General features: G+C 32.6%; 1 protein-coding gene across 1 annotated transcript in view; it reads left to right on the forward strand.

Annotated features, from left to right (window-relative positions):
- The window catches only part of LOC143082916 (reelin-like), a 97,207-nt gene that overhangs the window by 54,310 nt on the left and 21,831 nt on the right, over positions 1–21,066 (forward strand). The window contains exons 23-39 of the mRNA XM_076258929.1: positions 871–1,057; positions 1,513–1,718; positions 2,681–2,840; positions 5,539–5,709; positions 5,990–6,204; positions 6,504–6,652; positions 7,685–7,892; positions 9,265–9,509; positions 11,445–11,633; positions 12,023–12,293; positions 14,620–14,760; positions 15,545–15,722; positions 16,316–16,515; positions 17,066–17,142; positions 18,116–18,275; positions 19,297–19,417; positions 20,188–20,408. Coding sequence (XP_076115044.1) covers positions 871–1,057; positions 1,513–1,718; positions 2,681–2,840; positions 5,539–5,709; positions 5,990–6,204; positions 6,504–6,652; positions 7,685–7,892; positions 9,265–9,509; positions 11,445–11,633; positions 12,023–12,293; positions 14,620–14,760; positions 15,545–15,722; positions 16,316–16,515; positions 17,066–17,142; positions 18,116–18,275; positions 19,297–19,417; positions 20,188–20,408 — 3,099 coding nt within the window. The remainder of the gene's footprint in view (positions 1–870; positions 1,058–1,512; positions 1,719–2,680; positions 2,841–5,538; positions 5,710–5,989; positions 6,205–6,503; positions 6,653–7,684; positions 7,893–9,264; positions 9,510–11,444; positions 11,634–12,022; positions 12,294–14,619; positions 14,761–15,544; positions 15,723–16,315; positions 16,516–17,065; positions 17,143–18,115; positions 18,276–19,296; positions 19,418–20,187; positions 20,409–21,066) is intronic.

Consider the following 21,066-nt stretch of genomic DNA (forward strand, 5'->3'; position numbering starts at 1 on the left):
TGATATAAGCAAATGTAAAGAAGAGAAAGATATTGGAGTAGTAATTGATGAAGATTTAACCTTTGAAAGACACATATGCGAAAAAGTTAACAAAGCTAATTCAACTTTTGCCGCAATTAGAAGGACATTTAAAAACTTAAATGAAAAAATCTTCATACCTCTATACAAAACATTAGTGCGAACACACTTAGACTATGCTAGTTCTGTATGGGCACCTTTTAAAAAGAAATCCATTGACAAAATCGAAAATGTACAAAAAAGGGCAACACGACAGATACCAGGATTCAATAAACTGAGCTACCCGGTAAGACTGAAAAAACTTAAGCTGCCAACATTATAGAAGGGTCCGAGGGGACATGATTGAGACATACAAGATACTTAATGGTAATTACAATCCAGAAACGAGTTCATTCCTTAAATTAATTTCAAGCACTGAAAATAGACATAGCACAAGAGTAAACAGTAATAAAATCATTCACCAACGATTCAAAACAAGTCTGAGGAAAAGCAGTTTTTCTGTAAGAATAGCCAAATTATGGAACAAGTTACCAGATAAAGTAACTAAAGCGCCATCTATAAACTCATTCAAAAATAGACTAGATAGATACTGGGAATACGAAGAAATCTATTATTCTGATTATCGAGCTGAATTAACCGGAAGCAGCATCAGAAATAATGGAGACAATAATCAATTATATGAGTCTGGTGAAGAGGAACCGTGAGGATCCTGTACCGGAAAACATCATTAAGTATCATTAAGTAAGTATACAAGTTTTTGGTTATTCCAATAAATTGGTACCCACGAATATAAATGAATCCACAGTAGAGACAAACATCTGATATATTTGTTTACAATGTAAAATATTACAGTTGTGATGAAGGTTATGTTGGAGAAGATTGTAATCCTACTGCTCCAACGGATTCTACCATGCAGGCTGACTTTGGTATAAGATATGAACCTAGTTCTGACTTTCTACATATCTGGGGAGGAGAAGTTACTAATGGTGATAAGGGCTGTGGAACTTTGTTTTCTGGAGAAACATTATATTTTTCAGGGGTAAGTGAATAGTGAGGAATAAAACAGAAGGGATACATAGTTTGGGTATTTGTTTTTAAAACAAAGTGTGTACCTCTTAGGGATAAGTGTGGTGATTTAAGTGGTCATTCATGAGATTCAGAATAAAACTTCAAAAGGTAAATGAATGAAATATGTACATGTATGTGTATATTTATGTTACTTATATGGGTTGTAAAGATTGAGGTTTAGCATTAGGACTTTGAAGAGAAAAACTGTAAATTGTAAACAAGTAACAGTGACTTGAATTTAGAAGTATAAATACATGGACTTCTACAGTCCCAATTAATCAAGTACCAGTATTCAAAACCTTTAAAAAAACTTGTAACCAATTACATTTACAAGCAACAATATCTCACTTGTATTATAAGTCACTTGTATAATGTACAAAAAACCTGAAATATTATTATTTAAAACCATTAATATTATGATGTCAGGCAGGAGCTAGAGAGGTACAAACTAAAGCCTTCAACACTTTGACAGCTGATTACATAGAGTTTTACTTGAGAATTGGAGGTAATTTGCCTGATTGTAGTGGTGCAGAGACTCGTGATGAGGGGATTCTATTGGAGTATTCTGTTAATGGCGGTACAACATGGCATCTGATACAAGAAATGGTACCATCACAATATAGAAAGTCCAAGTAAGTTATGTGGAAACATTGTAGTATCCTTCACAATCTTGTCTAGTCTTTGTTCTAAAAAATGTATTCATTTCAAATTTTGCCATTAAGTCAACTTTTTGGGTAATAAAATATATATGAAATGTGGGTTTTTGACCTTGGTGATGCCTTAGGTTTGGACAAAAAACATTAACTAGTTATTGTGTAATGCCATATCAATTTGCTTTAATATTCCAAGATAAAATATTGGAAATTTAAAGTTTGTTGCTTATTATAAATCCCTTCAAACAACAAATCAACATTGCATGAATTGAAATTTTTTATTTTTATTTTGAAAAAAGAACAATGGCTTTGCACTAGCTGTCAGATAACTGTGAGTACTCTCAGATCTGTTCCTAGTGTCTTTTTGTTGTCAGGATGTACAAGTACCCGGCCACATCCACTTGTATTTTTGTCCATCTGATGAGTTAAGCCTTTTTTAACTAATTTTTATAGTTCGTTCTTATGTTGTACTGTTATACCACTGTCCCAGGTTAGGGGGAGGGTTGGGATCCCGCTAACATGTTTAACCCCACCACATTATTTAAGTATGTGCCTGTCCCAAGTCAGGAGCCTGTAATTCAGTGGTTGTCGTTTGTTTATGTGTTACATATTTGTTTTTCGTTCATTTTTTTTTATATAAATAAGGCCGTTAGTTTTCTCATTTGAATTGTTTTACATTGTCTTATCGGGCCTATTATAGCTGACTATGCGGTATGGGCTTTGCTCATTGTTGAAGGCTGTACAGTGACCTATAGTTGTTAATGTCTGTGTCATTTTGGTCTCTTGTGGACAGTTGTCTCATTGGCAATAATACCACATCTTCCTTTTTATAAAATCTGTAAAGTTTACCTTGATATCCAGACATATTGTTTTCAGATCCCCCTTTTAGAATGGTTTATGATCGTACAATCTCTTTATGGATAGTTATCTTTTCATTTCAGGTTTGTTCACAATGTATTACCACAAACAGCAAAGTCACCGAGGACCAAATTTCGATTATGGCAGGTTAAGCATTCTGGTGCTGGGAGAGATCAGTGGGCTGTTGATGAGATCAGGATTGGAAGTTATGAGAGGATGAGAAGTCTTCAAGATAACTTCAATGTTTGTATAAATTGATTACATTATGAATTGTTATTTTGAATTAAATTTTGAACTGAAAGATTTTTTGGGTGTTAACTAAATGTTATTACCGTCTTTTGGTATGTATAGCGCGCATTGATGTATTTTTTTTTTTGGTCCAAGAAACGAGAGAAAAAAAGTTTCTTGTTCGTATAATACTCCTAGACATTTTCGGAAAAGTTACAGCTCCAAAATCAGCAAACAGGAAGTTTATCGGTAAACAGGAAGTTTTTTAAATGGACACCAATGTCGGAGAATTCCGTACGGAATACGTAATTGATATGAAATTAAAAGTATTCTAACATATGAATAAGAATTTTATTAGATTGAGATAAATATTTTAATCCAAATTTAATAAATGGTTTGAGTATCAAGGACAAGATTAAATGTCCAAATTATTGTTCTGATTCAAACAATTAAATAATTACGAATCAGTCTAATAATTATAATTAATGTCATTAGTGCTGTAATAAATTGTTAAAATCTCATTGTTTTCATTTTTTGTTTGATGATTCTAGCTGTTAATCCGGATTATCACACCTCAATCAACAGGTCTAATCGATGTCAAAACAAATCAGTGACAGGTTGACTTTGTTCCTAATTAAATTCGTTCAGGTGACAATTATGGGATTATCATGTTTCCAATCATTATTTCTTGAACAGTTTTTAAACAGTTGTTTAAAAGTTAAAAAGTTACAAAGTAAAAACGTATTTATAAAAATAAACTTCTCATAGAGTAAATCATCACTTTACAATACTTTGTATTAAGTCACATGACTGACCCACATGACTTGCGATCACCTGATCAATACATTAGAAAAAATGGCGGTTTATCTTTTCAAAACGAGTGTGGTTTATTCAATTTTCATACACTTTTCTTCAACTCTCTATGATGAACACATACAAAAACAGTAAGTTATGACCAAGGGTCCGGAAACGGTCATATATGCCAGACATGACCGATTTGGAAACTCAAAAGTCCTAAATCATTTATTGGGATTTAGGTCAAATTTTATTTTTCAACAGAAATAATTTCGGTCATTTCGTTGAGATTGATATCGCGAGTTTCAAATCGCCATTTTAAACATATTTTTGTTTTGTTATCGATTTTATGTAATTAAACTGCCACTCCAGTAAAGTGTTATAATCCTGAGGGCCCTCCTAATAGCTATAGTAATGCCTCGGGGAGCTATTGGCTAATGATCGCTAATCTCTTTACCTGTGTTTTTAATTCACACCTGGCTATTAATCACACGCTCCGAACTAATATTATAAAGAAATTAAAATTCAATACCAACTGTCTTCATTATTTAATTACTTTTCAGCTAAGACAATTGTCAATTATGATATTAAAATTAAATTAAAACTTGATTTAATTTACGTAGAAAAAAGACTTTTTTCACTACTAACACACGTGCTTTGTTTACTATGATTCGCATGCCTAAAATTCTCTTCCGCAGATTTGACACTAAATCGTAAATTTAAAATGATTTCTTGCTAAATAAAGCAAGTGCAACTATTTTCATTAATATTCTTACACTATTAAAGGTAAAATATTAAAAAAACGATGTTTTCCTGTGAATTTGATAAACAAAACTAATCACGGGAATAAGTCCGGAATTGTTCGTTTTAGTATTGTCGCATTACATCCGGTTTGAATTTCGACTTCAGAATCGAAAGAAACGTAAGCGATGACTGAGAAAATTACGATTTTGAGTCATTAAAATCATTTTATTCTTAAACTGTTGCCTTCCTTTAATTGCTCTTGATCGATTTTAGGAAAATGGTAGGATAAATCATGAAGTAAACGCGATGCAACAGTTAAACAAGTTCGTTGATGCTACGAGTAGGAGCATACTCGTGCAGTAAATGAGATTTTGACAATCTGTTTTTGAAAAGGGGCACCAACTTTTAAGTTATATGAAAATGACCGAAATTAGGTGAAAAAATTTCCGGATCCTTGGTTATGACAACAAGGAACACAGAGGCTAATTTAATCAACAGCAAAAGCTTTATTGTGTCTTTATTAAGACTTGGCAAATTTCCGGATTGCAAAACAGATGGACAAATTTACACAATAAACGTAACAACAAAGATATAAAATGTATTTTATTTGAATAAAACATGACAAATCAAGAACAATACGATACATATTACAATTATAACATGTAAAACATAAAAACAATCGAGGTTTTAGCAAAAATATTCCGTACTCTTCACTTCACTTGGAAATTTCTTTGTCAGAGTTTGGACCTGAAAAAAAGACTAAGAAATTGTTTGTAGTCATGTATAACACGCACCCCTCTTACAAGAAACATGACCTAGGGTATAAATGTGCGCGTTATACATACCAAAAGACGGTATCTTTCACTGCCAGTTACAACCACAAAATGATATTACAAATGACCCTGAAAAAAGAACATACACCCAAGGTTTTTAATTTAACCATTTCACAGGCTCAGTATAAAGTCATGTGCATGTTTACAATGTTGATGATCTTTTGAATCTTAATTTTTAAACAAAGTTAGGGTGTAAAATTCTACATGCTCACTGTCATCGAATTTTATGTTTGATTTAAAGGAAAAAAACTTGATGTATCATTAATGTTTATTTTAATGAACTTACTGTTTTCTCAATGAGGAATTGTTTGAGTTATTGTATGTTTTTTTTTTTTAATTAGAATCATGCAGACCCTGTTAAATCTGGAAAATGGTTAACAATCACAGAAGGAGTACGTGGGAAGTATTGTCAAGCTAGAGATTACACACTGATACTAGCCAATCAACAGAATGATAAATCAGTTGTCACAAAAGATCTCAGGTTACAGACTGGAGATGTTATACAGTTCAGGGTTAGTACAACACAGATTGGAGTAGTTTATCCATAGTTCTGACCATATAAACATTAACTTCATTTTGTTGTGTTGTACAATGCCAAGTATTGTTATACATTTTCAAAATTTTGAATACTCACTGACTAAATAGTGCTATCTAAATTTGAATGAAAGATCATTATTTAAATCCAGTTGCAATTTCCCCAATGATAAAAACATCTTAGAAATTGTCTGAATTTACAGTATCTGTTTATAAATTCTTAGTCTTCAATTGGAATTTGCTTGTTTTGCTTCACAGATTAATGTGGGTTGTAGTACACAATTTCGTTTAGACCATCCAGTTATGTTACAATACAGTCATGATGGTGGCCAGACCTGGAGGTTGGTTCATGAACCTTGTTACCAGGAGTCTGACTGTAATGGACTACAAACAGAGGGGACTATTTATTACTCAGGACCACATGGTTCTTGGCAGAACATTATCATACCTGTTTCAGAAACCATAGCTATGCAGTAAGTTTAAAATATAATAATGATAATACACTAATCAAGATTACAAAGGTTACTAGTCTATATTAAAACCCTATGGGAGCAGTTAATAAATATCAATTTAAATGTCAAAGGCCTATTTTTACCAAATTTAGGACTCAACATAGTACACCAAATGAGGGTTGTTCTATAAATTAACCAGGATCCAAGGAAGGCAGATTAAAATTTCAACTATGAAAAGGGGTCAAACAATTTATTGTACAGAAAAATTTAAAACTTTTTTCTATAGGTGGTATAAGACTCTCTTCAATTATATATTTTAGTCCAGTTATTTTCCGTTGGTGGCAGCCAGGTGGTTATGCCTTTAGTTTTGCTCTAAATGATGTATACATTGGACCACCATGCCCAGAGAATTGTAATAGACAAGGCACATGTGAAAACAACAGATGTATATGTCAGGATGGATTCACAGGTAAATACTGAGGATATTTGGTATTGTTCATTTCAAAGTTGTACTTTGATACTCTTTAATTCATGATAAGCTAGACTTTACATTTTCAGGCCTGAAGTTTCAAAAGGAAGAGGACTAATTTACAAAGTCTAAGATATTTTGTTATGGTTAATTGGAAATGTTGAAATACAAAATTTAAAAGTAGGGGAATTGACAAAGAAGCTCAGAAGTCAAACATAAAAACTATATAGACCATATCAACCACTTGTACCAGCAAAAAAAAGTAAATGATATTAGATGACTAAAGTTGTTGATATTAATTGAAAAGGCAACAAGTGAGGGGGGGTTGGAGGGGTCCTGATCCCGAAATCCTGGGCTTAAAAACATGAAATCCTGAGGTCCCGAATTTAGATAAATTTAAATCCTGAGATTCGAAAAAAGAATTCCCGGATCCCAAAAGGGTCAATCCCGAAATCTCGAGTTTGAATACACCCGATCCCAGAGTCCTGATAAAGGTCCTATCCCCCCTCACAAGTGGCATTAAAGGCAAATGTAGTATACTGCTGTTCAAAATTCATAAATCGATAGAGAAAAAACAAATCCGAGTAACAAACTAAAACTGAGGGAAATGCATCAAATATAAGAGAACTATGACACAACAGAAACACAACATTAAAATGTAACACACACAGAAATGAACTATAATATAACAATGTCCATTTTCCTGACTTGGTACAGGCCATTTTAAGATAAAACGGGTTTTGTGGCATGCCAAACCTCCCGCTTTAATGGCAATGTTAATTATAACATTAAAATGACAACTTAACATGACAGGACTACAATACATATAAATGGGAGAAAATATAGGACAGAGAAACAAACGTTTAATAGCCAACAAAAGGTACTTTGTTATAAATTTAATATGCCAGACGTGTGGCACACAAGACTAACAATATGTGATAATTTGATTTCAGTGGTACTCATTATATAGGTAACAGCTTTTGATTTGTATATTCATAATAACCTTTTTATTGGCATACTTAATTTTTGAAGGACCTACATGTGCAGACACATCAGTTACACAGTATGGTCTATTTGACTGGTTTGATAATCACCACGACCCCTCTAATGGCTGGAGACGTATCCTAGGTGGCAGTTTAGGTTTGAAGTGTGGTGTTGTGGATCATGGGAATGCTTTGTACTTCAGTGAGGATGGAACCAGAGAAGCTGTCACTAAACCGCTCAATACTACATTTCTAAGGTATTTTTATTATAAAAAAGAAGATGTGGTATGATTGCCAATGAGACAACTCTCCACAAGAGACTAAAATGACAAAGAAATTAACAACTATAGGTCACTGTATGGCCTTCAACAAGGAGCATACCACATAGCCAGCTATAAAAGGCCCGAAATGACAATGTAAAACAATTCAAATGAGAAAACTAATGTCCTAATTTATGTATAAAAAAATAAACGAAAAACAAATATGTAACACAGAAACAAATGACAACCACTGAATTACAGGCTTCTGACTTAGGACACATACATACATGTTTAACCCCGCCACATTTTTGCGCCTGTCCCAAGTCAGGAGCCTCTGGCCTTTGTTAGTCTTGTATTATTTTAATTTTAGTTTCTTGTGTACAATTTGGAAATTAGTATGGCGTTCATTATCACTGAACTAGTATATATTTGTTTAGGGGCCAGCTGAAGGACGCCTCCAGGTGCGGGAATTTCTCGCTACATTGAAGACCTGTTGGTGACCTTCTGCTGTTGTTTTTTTCTATGGTCGGGTTCTTGTCTCTTAGGCACATTCCCCATTTCCATTCTCAATTTTATAATGTTGCAGGGTTGGACACATACATACATAATGTGGCAGGGTTAAACATGTTAGCGGGACCCCAACCCTCTCCTAACCTGGGACAGTGGTATAACAGTACAACATAAGAATAATACATTGTGAACAAACCTGAAATGAAAAGTTAACTATTCAAAGAGATTGTACAATCATAAACCATTCTAAAAGGGGGATCTGAAAACAATATGTCTGGCTATCAAGGTAAACTTTACAGATTTTATAAAAAAGAAGATGTGGTATGATTGCCAATGAGACAACTGTCCACAAGAGACCGAAATGACACAGACATTACCAACTGTAGGTCACTGTACCGCCTTCAACAATGAGCAAAGCCCATACCGCATAGTCAGCTATTAAAGGCCCCGATAAGACAATGTAAAACAATTCAAACGAGAAATCTAACAGCCTTATTTATATTAAAAAAATGAAAGAAAAACAAATATGTAACACATAAACAAACGACAACCACTGAATTACAGGCTCATGACTTTGGTCAGGCACATACTTAAATAATGTGGCGGGGTTAAACATGTTAGCGGGATCCCAACACTTCCCCTAACCTGGGACAGTGGTATAACAGTACAACATAATAACGAATTATAAAAATCAGTTGAAAAAGGAGCAACTCATCAGATGGAGTATGTCTGATAATATATTAGACAAAGGTCCTTAACATACTTATTAGGATATACATTATTCATAAGCATTCTGTTTTAAAAGTTTGAATTTACTATTCTGTAAACAGCTAAAATGAGGTCATAATTTTTCTTTTAGAATGTTACAGTTTGTAATTAAGATAGGAGGTAATGATGGATCCTTCAGTTGTACAGACCCCAGCAATAGGAATGAAGGTGTTATAGTAGACTATTCCACAGACAATGAAATCACATGGAATGTTCTGAAGATGGTAGAACCTAGGATTTACAATACAACAAAAGAGTTTGTGACATTAGATTTACCAGCTGATGCTAAAACAGATCACACTATTATCAGATTTTGGCAGCCGTTAGGTTATGGAGGTAAAATATTTCACAAGTAAATAATAGATTGAACTAGATTTGTAATTGCTAGCAATAACAGATGGCACCCTTCCCCCATTGCCAGGTGAGCAGCAGCCAATTTGAAAATTCCAAAGTCAAATAGTGCATCTACAGATGTCTAGTAACATTTTTGCAAAGTTTCATTAAGTTTGAAGCATTTTGAAATATTGGATATTTTTGCTGTTTCCATGGTAACGGCGGCCATTTTGAATATTCCAAAGACATACCCCTGCTGCTATTTTTTCCCTCCATAATCATATACCATTTAATGTCTCTAGAATAAATTTAACATTGATGTTCTAGAATGTTCTGTGAAAATTCAAAGTTTTGACCTTTTTGCATCGTTTCCAAGGTAACAACAGATATTTTGGAAATTCCAACGCCAAATTCCACATCTTCCAATGTTGCTCATCGTTACTGTGAAGTTTCCTGAAGTTTGGAGCATTTTGAGAAATTTGAAATTTTTGGTGTAGTTTCCATGGCAACATAGTAGTTCTAATGATCACCAAAATCATCCAACACCTGTATATAGTGGGCACCTACATTGTATCAACATATAATGATTCTGAGATAAAGCATATCCAAACAGTTCACCAAAACAAAAAACTGGATTTTTTCACATTTGTTCTGTTTCCATGGAAACGGTAGCCATCTTGAACCATTCCATGCTTCCTGCAACTCTGCAACTGGGGGTCCTTACTATAGTAGAGTTCCATCAACATTGGTCCATTGGATTTCGAGAAATCACCTGGACAAAATTTGTTGCAAGAAAAAAAATAATAACTAGATTTGCCATTGCAAGCAATAGCGGATGGCACCCTTCCCCTATTGCCAGGCGAGTGGCAGCCATTTTGAAAATTTCAAAGTCAAAGAGCGCTTTTACACATGTTTATTAACATTGTTGTAAAATTTCATCTCGTTTGGAGCATTTTGAAATTTTTGAAATTTTTGCTGTTTCCATGGTAACAGTTACCATTTCCAAAATTCCAAAGACAGGTGCCTCATTGGTACATGCCATGTTACATATCTATAACGTTTTATTGGGATTGATGCTATATTCTTCAAGAAAATGTAGCTTTTTTGTGTTTTACCATACGGTCAATGTTAAACTTTCGCCCTGTTTCCATGACAATGGTGGCCATTTTGGAACCTCTTGATATTGCATGCACATCTAGGCATATCAGGTAACACTTCCACAAAGTTTCATCCACTTGGGTCTTATAATGAAGAATTTAGAATTTTGAAAATTTTTCACATTTTTGCAGTTTCCATGGAAACGGCAGCCATCTTGAACCATTCCATGGTGCCTGCAACTCTTGACCTAAGTGTCCTCTATATGATAGAGTTCCATCAACTTTGGTCCATTGGATTTCCAGAAATCTCTTGGACAAAATGTGTGGAAGAAAAATAATAAGAATAATAAGAAAAAAAAGAAACGTAGAATAACAATACGTCACCCCAACTCTGTTGAGGGTGCCATAATAATAATAAGAAAAAAAAGAAACGTAGAATAACAATATGTCACCCCAACTCCGTTGAGGGTGCCATAATAATTAATGTTTCATATGTAAATAGTAAATCAAAACATACCTAATGTTTATTTCTTGTTGTGGATTTTTAAAAATACACTGATGAATAAAAGTTGACACAATATTTCCTCCAAAATTATTAGATAGAATTTGTCCCATAATGTTTTTTGTTTTGTTTTTGTATTTTATAATAAGAGTGGCAGATAATTGATTACAGATTCCTTTGCCTTTTGTAATTAAATTTGAGGAAAACTCAGTATTATTTGTTTATTTAAAATTATGATGTGAAAATAGAACCATTACTTTTGAATTGTTATGTAAATATCCAAGTAAAAATGTGTGAAGCCTACTGGTTTGTAAATCTGAAGATCTTCCTATTATTCAGGATTGGGTAGATCCGAATGGGGTATTGACAGTGTAATTGTTGGGGTAAATGAAACCAATGCTAAAACCTTCTATGATGATTTCAACATGATGATGCCAGATCCTTATAAATGGCTTCAGGCTGAAAGTGCAGTGGCTAGATCTTCATGTCAGTCAGGAGGCAATGCTTTGGAATTCAGTAGAGACACAGGTATGTACAAATCATCATTAAATTCAGCGTTCAAAGTCATTCATGGTGCAGGTGTGTAATAACCCATTATGTTAGACAAAATGATTTACTTATGAATTCAGTAGTGACCATTACAGTAGTCGAGAGGCTGTGCCTTAAAAATCCGTAGACAAAAATATTAAAATTATTGTATCAATCTGGCAGTGAGAGATAAGATATGTACATAATTAAAGACTAAGATTAAACTGTATTAAAGGGTGAAAAAAAGGTAAATTTTATTTAATGTACAAATTTTACTGTAGTGTACTGAAAATAATGTTGAAACGTTCTTGCTGCATGTATAGATAGATTTGGCAACTAAAAAACATATTAGTGAAACTCTTAAGATAAAATCCTTGCTTTTTTTACAGGTTTAAGATTTGCCTCAACACAGGACCTCCATGTGACACCATCAACATTCCTTCAGTTTGACATAGCCATGGGATGTGACTCTCTGTATGACAATTTGTATGGTGTAATGTTAGAGTACTCTATAGATATGGGACAGACTTGGAGACCTGTGATAGAGGAGTGTGCCCCACCCAAGTTTGAATGTACAGGCTATCATCTCAGTAGTGAATACATGTCAGACCAGCACAGAAACTGGACACGAGTAACAACATACCTTCCTGCTGGTGCTGTGTATGTCTTTTATTGAAGAATATTCTTTAGTTTATAAAGGCTTTCACACCCTTTGTTCTTAATTTAGTTTGCTCATTTCCTGAATCAATTTGTTTGCTGTTCATTATGTACAAATACTTTTTTCTACTTCAGATGAGAAAAAGTTCATTGACGGCAAACATTTTTTTAACTTTTTAAAATTTTTCAATATGTGTGTTTTATAAAGCTAGTAAGTATCAAATCAATAACATGTACTTTTATTTTCCAAACTGGGCCACCCTTAAAAAATTGTTTGTTTGGCATTGCCGACCCACACTATCAGCAGGTGGGTAGGTAGGTAGGGATTTTTTTTTTTTTTTTTTTTTACATTTAAAAGCTTGATACATGTAAATCATGAAGTCTCTAGATCAATGTTGTCTAAAGCATTGCAGCATTGTTGTGTGTACATGCTGGTGGTTTCTTTGAAAGGGGTCAACCGTCAATGTCACATTCTACATCATATGGATAATTTCATGTAAGATAGTCAGTTTTATTGGCAGAGTTAACCAAAGTACCCAGAAAAAAACACAGAAATGAGGCAGGAAACTGACAAATTAACCATATAAAATGTATGATGTGAAAATTGAACTTTTATTGTGGGACTGCCCATTGAACAGAGGCCTGATGTCACATCTTGAAGTTGTGGTCACAGTTTGGTAAAATTACCATAAGTTAAATGGCTCAACCACTACGGCTCCTTGTACAAATGAACAAAGATTTAAAACTTTGATTGTTTGCTTTGGTTTTATAAACATCACTTTCTACACCATATGGGTAATTTCATGGCAGTCAGTTTCAGTGGCGTACTAAACCGTAGTACTTGAAGGAAAACCCCAACCTGCGGGAGGAAACTGACTAACCTTATCACATATGACATGAAAATCAAACCTTAATTTTGCAACTGCCCAACTAGGGCTCAAACCAATACCTAGAGGCTAGTAATCATACATGTAAGGTGTGACGAACTACCATACAAACTAGCCTACTGCCCCTGATAAGTTTTGAGGATAAAGGATCTGTACCAAATTAGGATAGCAAAATATTAAAAATTTGGAAGGTTGGCACAAATAGACATGGTGTTTATACTAATATTATCCAAGTGCAAGGTTTTTCTGGGCTAGGTTTAAAACGTATGATAAATTCAAAATGGAAATATGCAGCAGGACAGACAATTTTTGCAGATAAATAAATTATGGGTTGTAATGCTTGTTTGATTAACAGAAATCTGGACATGCATTACATGAATGCAGATAAATTAATGAGCCCTTAGAATTATGAAAAGGAGGGGATTTTATTCATCACTAGTACGCTAGATACATTAATAAATATGTTTCTGTCAGTATCTTTTATGTTTTAAGAATTATCTTATTCATGTTTATAAGAAATGCAAGAAAAGGGGGAAGTACTTCAATTGACACAAGATGCTAGTCTTTAAAATATGTATGTTTTGTACCAGGCTAGCATCTACTGGTACAAAACTACTATAAACCTGTAAATCTGGGACCATTTTGGTCTTTAAGCTTTGGTGCTTACAGCCATAATTATCTTGACTGCATCATTGTGGTTCTGACTATAGTAGATACTTTGTTCTCTGGTTCAAGGGAAAATTTGTCAATGATAAATTTCAAATATTTAATAAGTTCAACAAATGTAAGAGCCATGCATATTTGTTCTGTGATGTCCTGGTGATAAACTTCTATCTCATGAAGCGACAAAGTCGAGCGGAAATCACCTGTTTCTTCTTTACAAACGATAAAATTTGAGTCCTCTACAAGATCTCTCTGGACGTTTCTTTCAAAGAATAGCTGAAAATTTGATTTTTGATAAAATCCATCTCCCTTAACCAATGCATTGCAGCATAGGGAGATGCTTTCCCCTGCCGGTCTCTTTGACAATTACTTTTGGCAGACTTTTTCTATTCCATGTCATTTAAATGTTTGCTCCCAATACAGTGTAAGGCAAGCGCTTTTAAGATCGTGATTTGAAATAAGTAAAGCCAGGAACAAACTTGGCGGATACGATCAAATTCCGGCACAATTTCGATTTTTTTTTAATAGAAAAAAATAAATTTCTGAAACGCATATAAAATTATTTGGGCGGCAAGTTTTTCAATGGGTAGGGCGGCAATGCTGAACAAATGAAATTTTATTTTAGGCCCTGTATACAGAAATTTTCATTAATGACATTTGCAAAGTAACTGCTCTATCTTGAACCAAACTTTTATTATGATAACACATATGACAAAATATATATGAAAAAAGGCTACAAAGATAACATGTTTAAAAACTTACCATTCTTTATATTTCAGGTCTCCAACTACAAGATTTAGATGGAAGCAAAGCAGTTCTATTCCTAGAGGACATGTTTGGGCCCTGGACAATGTATATCTAGGTACTGGTTGTCCTTGGTTATGTTCTGGTCATGGTTATTGTAGGGATGATCAATGTATGTAAGTATTCAGATAGAAAACTGGTTCGGTGCAGATCATACTTTAAAGATGTGTTTGTGTTTCATAATCATCAAGTATTGTAAAAATATGATTTAAAGTAAAATATTAGTATATTTAAAAAAAATAATTCTGTGTGCATTTTCTTAAATCAGTAACTTCAGAAATCTTCCACGCATGCAAATTGAAAAGATAGATGTGTTCAGAATAATCTATATATAAAAACGAGAAACACTTATGAACCACAATGCTTATTTGTAGTTAATATTTATTAAGCGAAATATTTTTCATTGGTTAAAATTGTCTGAGAAGAAATGAAATGTATATGTAAAATTATCAGGAACAGGGCAAAAAGCAAGGCTGGTTGAACTTATTTCCTTTTTCATACAGGTAACAAATGTATATATACATTTTAACAATGTACATAGTTTATTTTTATCCTGTAATTTAACAGTGACACTTTATCATTTAGTTTTGTAATTCCAGTTTTGGTTTAATAGAAATCGGCATGGCTTATATACCCACTGCAAATTAGACCACTAAATTCTCAACTTTTAAGCAGGATGTGTGGAGACTTTATTTGTATGTTATATAAATAAAGCACAAAAATCATTTGTATACCTGTCATTTGTACAATAGTTTGCTCTTTGCGGGATAACATGATTTTTGTCCAATAATGAGGATACAGCATGATCTTTCTGATTCACATCGAATACATAATTGATACAAAAAATACTTACTTATATCATATCAGTTTGAAAATTAAGGATATAGAATAATTTTATAGATGTGACCCTGGATTTTCTGGTCAAGCCTGTATTCCATCGGAGCCACTACCTGCTATTTTGAGAGATGATTTTAACACAGATACACCAAGGAAAGATAACTGGTTAGAACTGTATGGAGGGGGTAATACCAAACTTTGCGGAACTGTAGTCAGTGGAAATGCTATGACATTTACTGAGGTAAGTTCAATACCTCATAGTTTCTTTACTTTATTGTGGCCCACTTAGGGTATTATGTTTTTTTCTGTCTCACCCTCTGTTAGTCTATTCATTCGTGGTTCCTTTGTTAGTCCTCTTTCAAGATTTTAGTCAAGGTATTTTTGATGAATTTAAAGTCCAATCAACTTTAAAGTTAGTACACATGTTCCCCATGATATGATCTGTTCAATTTTAATGTCAAATTACTCCAATTCAATGATCCACTGAACATAGAAAATGATATTGCGATTGTACTATGGACACATTCTTGTTTTTCATCTGTATACAAATTTTAAAATTGATTTAATTTTTGTTCATCGCACTTCGGGATGACATAGAAATATGGAGTGTCTGTTCAGCCTTGCGTCTCTGTCTGTCCAATCTTGTAAGCACTTTCAAATGTACAATTCTTGCCAGATTTTTATAAAATTTGTATTATAGGTTTATATCAGCAATATCTTATACCAGGTATACTTTATCCAAAATATGGCCATGATTTCAACCTTATCATGAAAATAAACTTTAATCTTTGTGCAGTATACATTATTTGTTATTATTTTATTTCTGTGTTTAAGGAAAACATGAGATTAGCTGTGAGCAGAGACATTGATTCCAGCATGTTACAAGCTGTAGAGTTCTACTTTAAATATGGTTGTAATGGTAATGAGAAATTCTGGCCAAGATCAGAGAGTGTTCTGCTGCAGTATTCTATCAATGGTGGAATAACCTGGAATCTGTTGAAGGAAATAAATTATAGAAATCAGTCTGAACCAAAGTAAGTATTGAAAAATAAAAAAAAGTTGGTTAAATAATGTGCTTATACGATATGCAAAATCATTACTTTGCTGGTAGATAAAATTCAAGACCCTAGAAAAAACCTAATAAAGAGTCTCTCATTTGACAAAGTGTATTCTTATTTTCTTTTGGCTTTTATACTCTCATAAAATCTTGTTCGAGTCATAATTTTTAATTTTGTTTTACATTGACATGATATTTGGCATGAAGGTGTATTGACAAAGACAGAGGAGCACATTAACTTGTGACCTCAAAATTAGTGGGATAGAATATTTGTTATATCTTCTGAGCATGTATTTTAATAACATACAAGTAAGCACATACTATTAAGTTGTACGATGCAAGTGATTTTTGTCTGCTGTACTTACTCGTGTTTGAAGATAATTTGAACTTATTTTATATCTGCTGAGCATGGAATATTATATCAAATATAAAAAAAGAGGATGTGGTATGATTACCAAAATCAAAGTCTATTTACAAGTTCAAGTACACTTGTACAATATTGCATACAATTCTTGATTTTATTACAGATTTTTTAGTATAGACTTACCAGTGAAAGCCAAAACCCATGCAACTAGGTTTAGATTCTGGCAACCTAGAAATGAAGGTGAGTAATGGAAATTGCTGGACAAATTTTTGGATAAATTTTATACTATTTAGGTATATGGAGGTATGAAGTAAAGGCCCATGATTTCACTCAAGATAGGAAAAGGGACATATACACTTTTGGCAAAATATGGCATTAAATTTCAACTATATCTTAGAATTTTAAAAAAGCAGCATTATCTTTCAAAATTGTATCTTATTGAGAAAAAAAACTTCATTTGTTGAAAAACAGATCTCTATATGACAGTTCATCATATGCACCAAAGTCAACACATTTTGGAAAAGATATGTTGATTTTATGTGGTTTTTTTTTGTTAGACCTATAAGATTTAGGAAAACCTTTGCTGCATCCTACAATTCAAAATGTGGTGCCAAGGTTAATATTGAATTCCTAGACATAAAAAAAATCAGGATCAGGAATGGTGGCTAAGTAAATTATACCAAAATCAGTTGTGAATTATTGTGAAAATGCACCAAAACTAATGCTACAATACAAATCATGCATAATTAATGGTCATACATTTGTAATTTATAATATGAGGTGACAGAAAGAAGTTTGGCTGTTTGAATATTACAACTAATTCTATGTAAAAAAAATAATATATTTTATTATTTTACAATTAACACAATCAATATTCAGAATTGTCACACAACCATTCTTTTAACAAGCTTAACAAAACAATTTTCCAATTTTGTACAATTTTTTTATTTTCTGATTATTTGAATATACACATTTCTGTACATTGGGGATATAGCAAAATATAGTAAGATCAAATGGATGGTACTTTTTTGGCTTATAACAATAGATATAAGTTTGGCTTTTAGATATCTTTTATTTATTCATTTTGCAAACTCACAGTCTCATTATACAAAAAACCGAGAGCTTCATTCAAATTCATCATAGAGGGAGGCTTTGTTATAAAAAAAATGATGAAATAATATTTATAAAGTTTACATTTGTTATTCATTTGTAGGTAAAATGTTGTCAGCCTGGGCAGTAGACAATTTACACATAGGTAAAATGCCCATGAACCCATTTTCTCTGACAGATAATTTTGACGGTACATCTCTCTCAGATGAATGGCTTTTTATAAATGATGGTGTAGTAGATTCATTCTGTGAACATAAAACAAGGTATAGTTGTTTGTAAGATTGTAAGTTTGTAATTTTCTCTAGTTAAGGGGAAAGACCACTATTCCATTTCCTGTGCTGGAGAAGAGATTCAAATGTAATTAAATCTATCTTGCTTTCTATAGCTGTATTTCTAAATTTCCCCGTCCAAACATGAAACATGGATATTTTAAGTTCTTTATATATTTTGATAAAAGATGAATTTTGTATAAAGTTTTTATTTCGTTGTACCCTTCAAAAAATACCATTTTCCTAAAATATACCCCAATGATCACACTTTCAAAGAAAGTATTTATATTAAATTGGATTCATTATTATTCTATTGATACCAAATTTCATTGGTTTTTGTTGGTACAGGTGAAGCACAAATTCAAATGTTTCATGAATTAAAAAAAAATTCTGTAGGCTTTTTATGCAGAGATTGGCAAAACCACGAAAATACATGTCCATAAAAATGCCAAATTTCTTCATTCCACGATAACTACGATAAAAAGAATCCACAGTACTGATTTTATTCAAAGTATTTTATTTTTTACTCAATTTATCTAAAACACTGTATTATAAGCTGATCTTCAAATTTCCTTGTGTTTTTCTAAAAAAAAAAAAAAAAAACAGTCTCATGCTGTGAATTCAGAAATTATTTGGCGGTTTTTATTAATGCAAATGATAATATTTAGTGAGTATCTCAGTATTAAAAAATTGAAATGTCATTTTTTTTACATTTCCTTAAAGATGTTTTACTTTTAAAGCTATCAAAATTGTTATAACGTACAGCTGACACCCCTTGAAAACAAATGAACACTGTTAAAGTCAACGTTTTGTTCGAATTGTGACTGTCAAAGTCGGAAATTCCTGGCTACGGGCCTGGTCTTTGGACCAATACAACTTACTCCAAACTATACCTTGGCTAATACAGAAATAGCCAGTTAATAACATGATATGATAAAGCCCTTTATATTGCAAAGCAATCACTAATGATAAGCCTTTATTAATAATTGACATTGACTAACCTATATTTATTTAGACAGGATACTGAAGGTTCTGGTCAATCAGCCATGGTGTTCAGACATGCACCGAAATCAGGAGAACATTATGTTGTAACCAAAGACCTAGATGTAGGGCCAATGTCTATCGTTCAATTTGATGTAAGTAGTTTGAATTTTTTAGCAAATTTGTAAACATATTGGCCCAAATTTAAGGAATATTAAGTTAAATATGTAGACCAATGCATAGGTATTTTGATTTACTGAGACATTCATAACTTTAAATAAAAGAAATAGGATAAATGCCCCCAAAAAAATGTTTCACCTCTCTTATTTAGATTTTTTTGTCAAATAAATCTATTATGTTACATTTTATGAACATAATAAAATGTACTGATTTGTGTGCAAATGAAAATTACACTTTATAAGGCAGCAACCATTTGATTTTCTGGGGGGGGCTATGGTTTTTTTTTCTGTGCAAACTTTTTTTTTCGCCTGCGGCGAAAACCAATCTATTTTTTTCGCGACAAGTCGAAAACAATTTTTTTCTTTCAATTTTAGCATTACATATAGTGGCAGCTGAGGGTGAATCAAACAATTTTTTTTTCTCAGAATCAAAAACAAATTATTTTTTTCTCCAAAAACTGGAAACAAACTTTTTTTTCCAAAAAAAACCATAGCCCCCCCCCAGAAAATCAAATGGTTGCTGCCTAAGTGTTTTTAGTCAAAAAGATTTCCAGAAACTACCTTCATCAGTAATACTCAAATCCAAACATGTGTTATGTGTATAAATATGTATAAAACACCAAAAGTTACTAAAAAAAGCAAACCTATCTATAAAAAGATATCTAGAATGAGATACATTAATAATGATTCAACATTCTGTAAAAAATAAATGGAAATCAACAAGTATTTAGATTATTTTATTTTAGATAAATGTTGGATGTGGTTCAAAGCCCTCAGAGAAGTACCCAATTAGATTAGAATACTCAGCTAATGGAGGGAAAACCTGGCATCCACTGGTACCAAACTGTGCTGAGGTGTCGTCTGCTAGATGTTTTGATGTTGATCTCTCACCATCTATCTACTATGGAGGAACAAGTGCATTTTGGAGAAGAGTGATCATCCCATTGGATAATGTTTATGTATGTGGGTTAGTAAATGGAACATCTCAACCACTTAGTTAAAGTTTGTTTCTCTTTTGTATTAAGCATGTGTATGATTTACTCTGCCCTCTCATTCATGGTCTATTGAATTTGAAACTTTTGGGTAGATTATATCTATATTAACACTGTTATATCTCATTTCCATTGAGGTTATTTGGCCCTGCAACTTTACTCATAGTTGATTTTTATTTTGCATAGGTTACAAGTCAAGTCAAGTTTATGTACAAGAAAGACTGTTCTTGTTCTGTGTGTCAACAGTTTATTGTTATAATTTTGTGCTAATATTTATATCTAGATTTCAACTTAAAATTGTATCAATTTTATTCAAGAAAATATAGTGTGAGTGATATAGGCTCCTTGAAGCCTTTAGTTTGTATCAAAAAGACATGTGGGTTATATAATTGATAGGGCATAAAAAGAGTGTTGCTTAGAACTAAAACAAGTTGTAAAATGATTTACTGAAAAAATATTCAGTTACCATTAGAAAGAAATTAAACACAAAATTGAGATTTTGATTGCATGGATGAATTCCTGTTGTTGATTTTCATGGGTAAAATCTAATTTAAATTCATATATGTCTTATAGAACTGAAACAACCATACTAGATAACCTTAAAATAGATAATATTTATCAATGTAAATGCAT

This window comes from Mytilus galloprovincialis, chromosome 1 (genome assembly GCF_965363235.1).
Source record: "Mytilus galloprovincialis chromosome 1, xbMytGall1.hap1.1, whole genome shotgun sequence".
NCBI classification, from domain to species: Eukaryota; Metazoa; Mollusca; class Bivalvia; order Mytilida; family Mytilidae; genus Mytilus; species Mytilus galloprovincialis.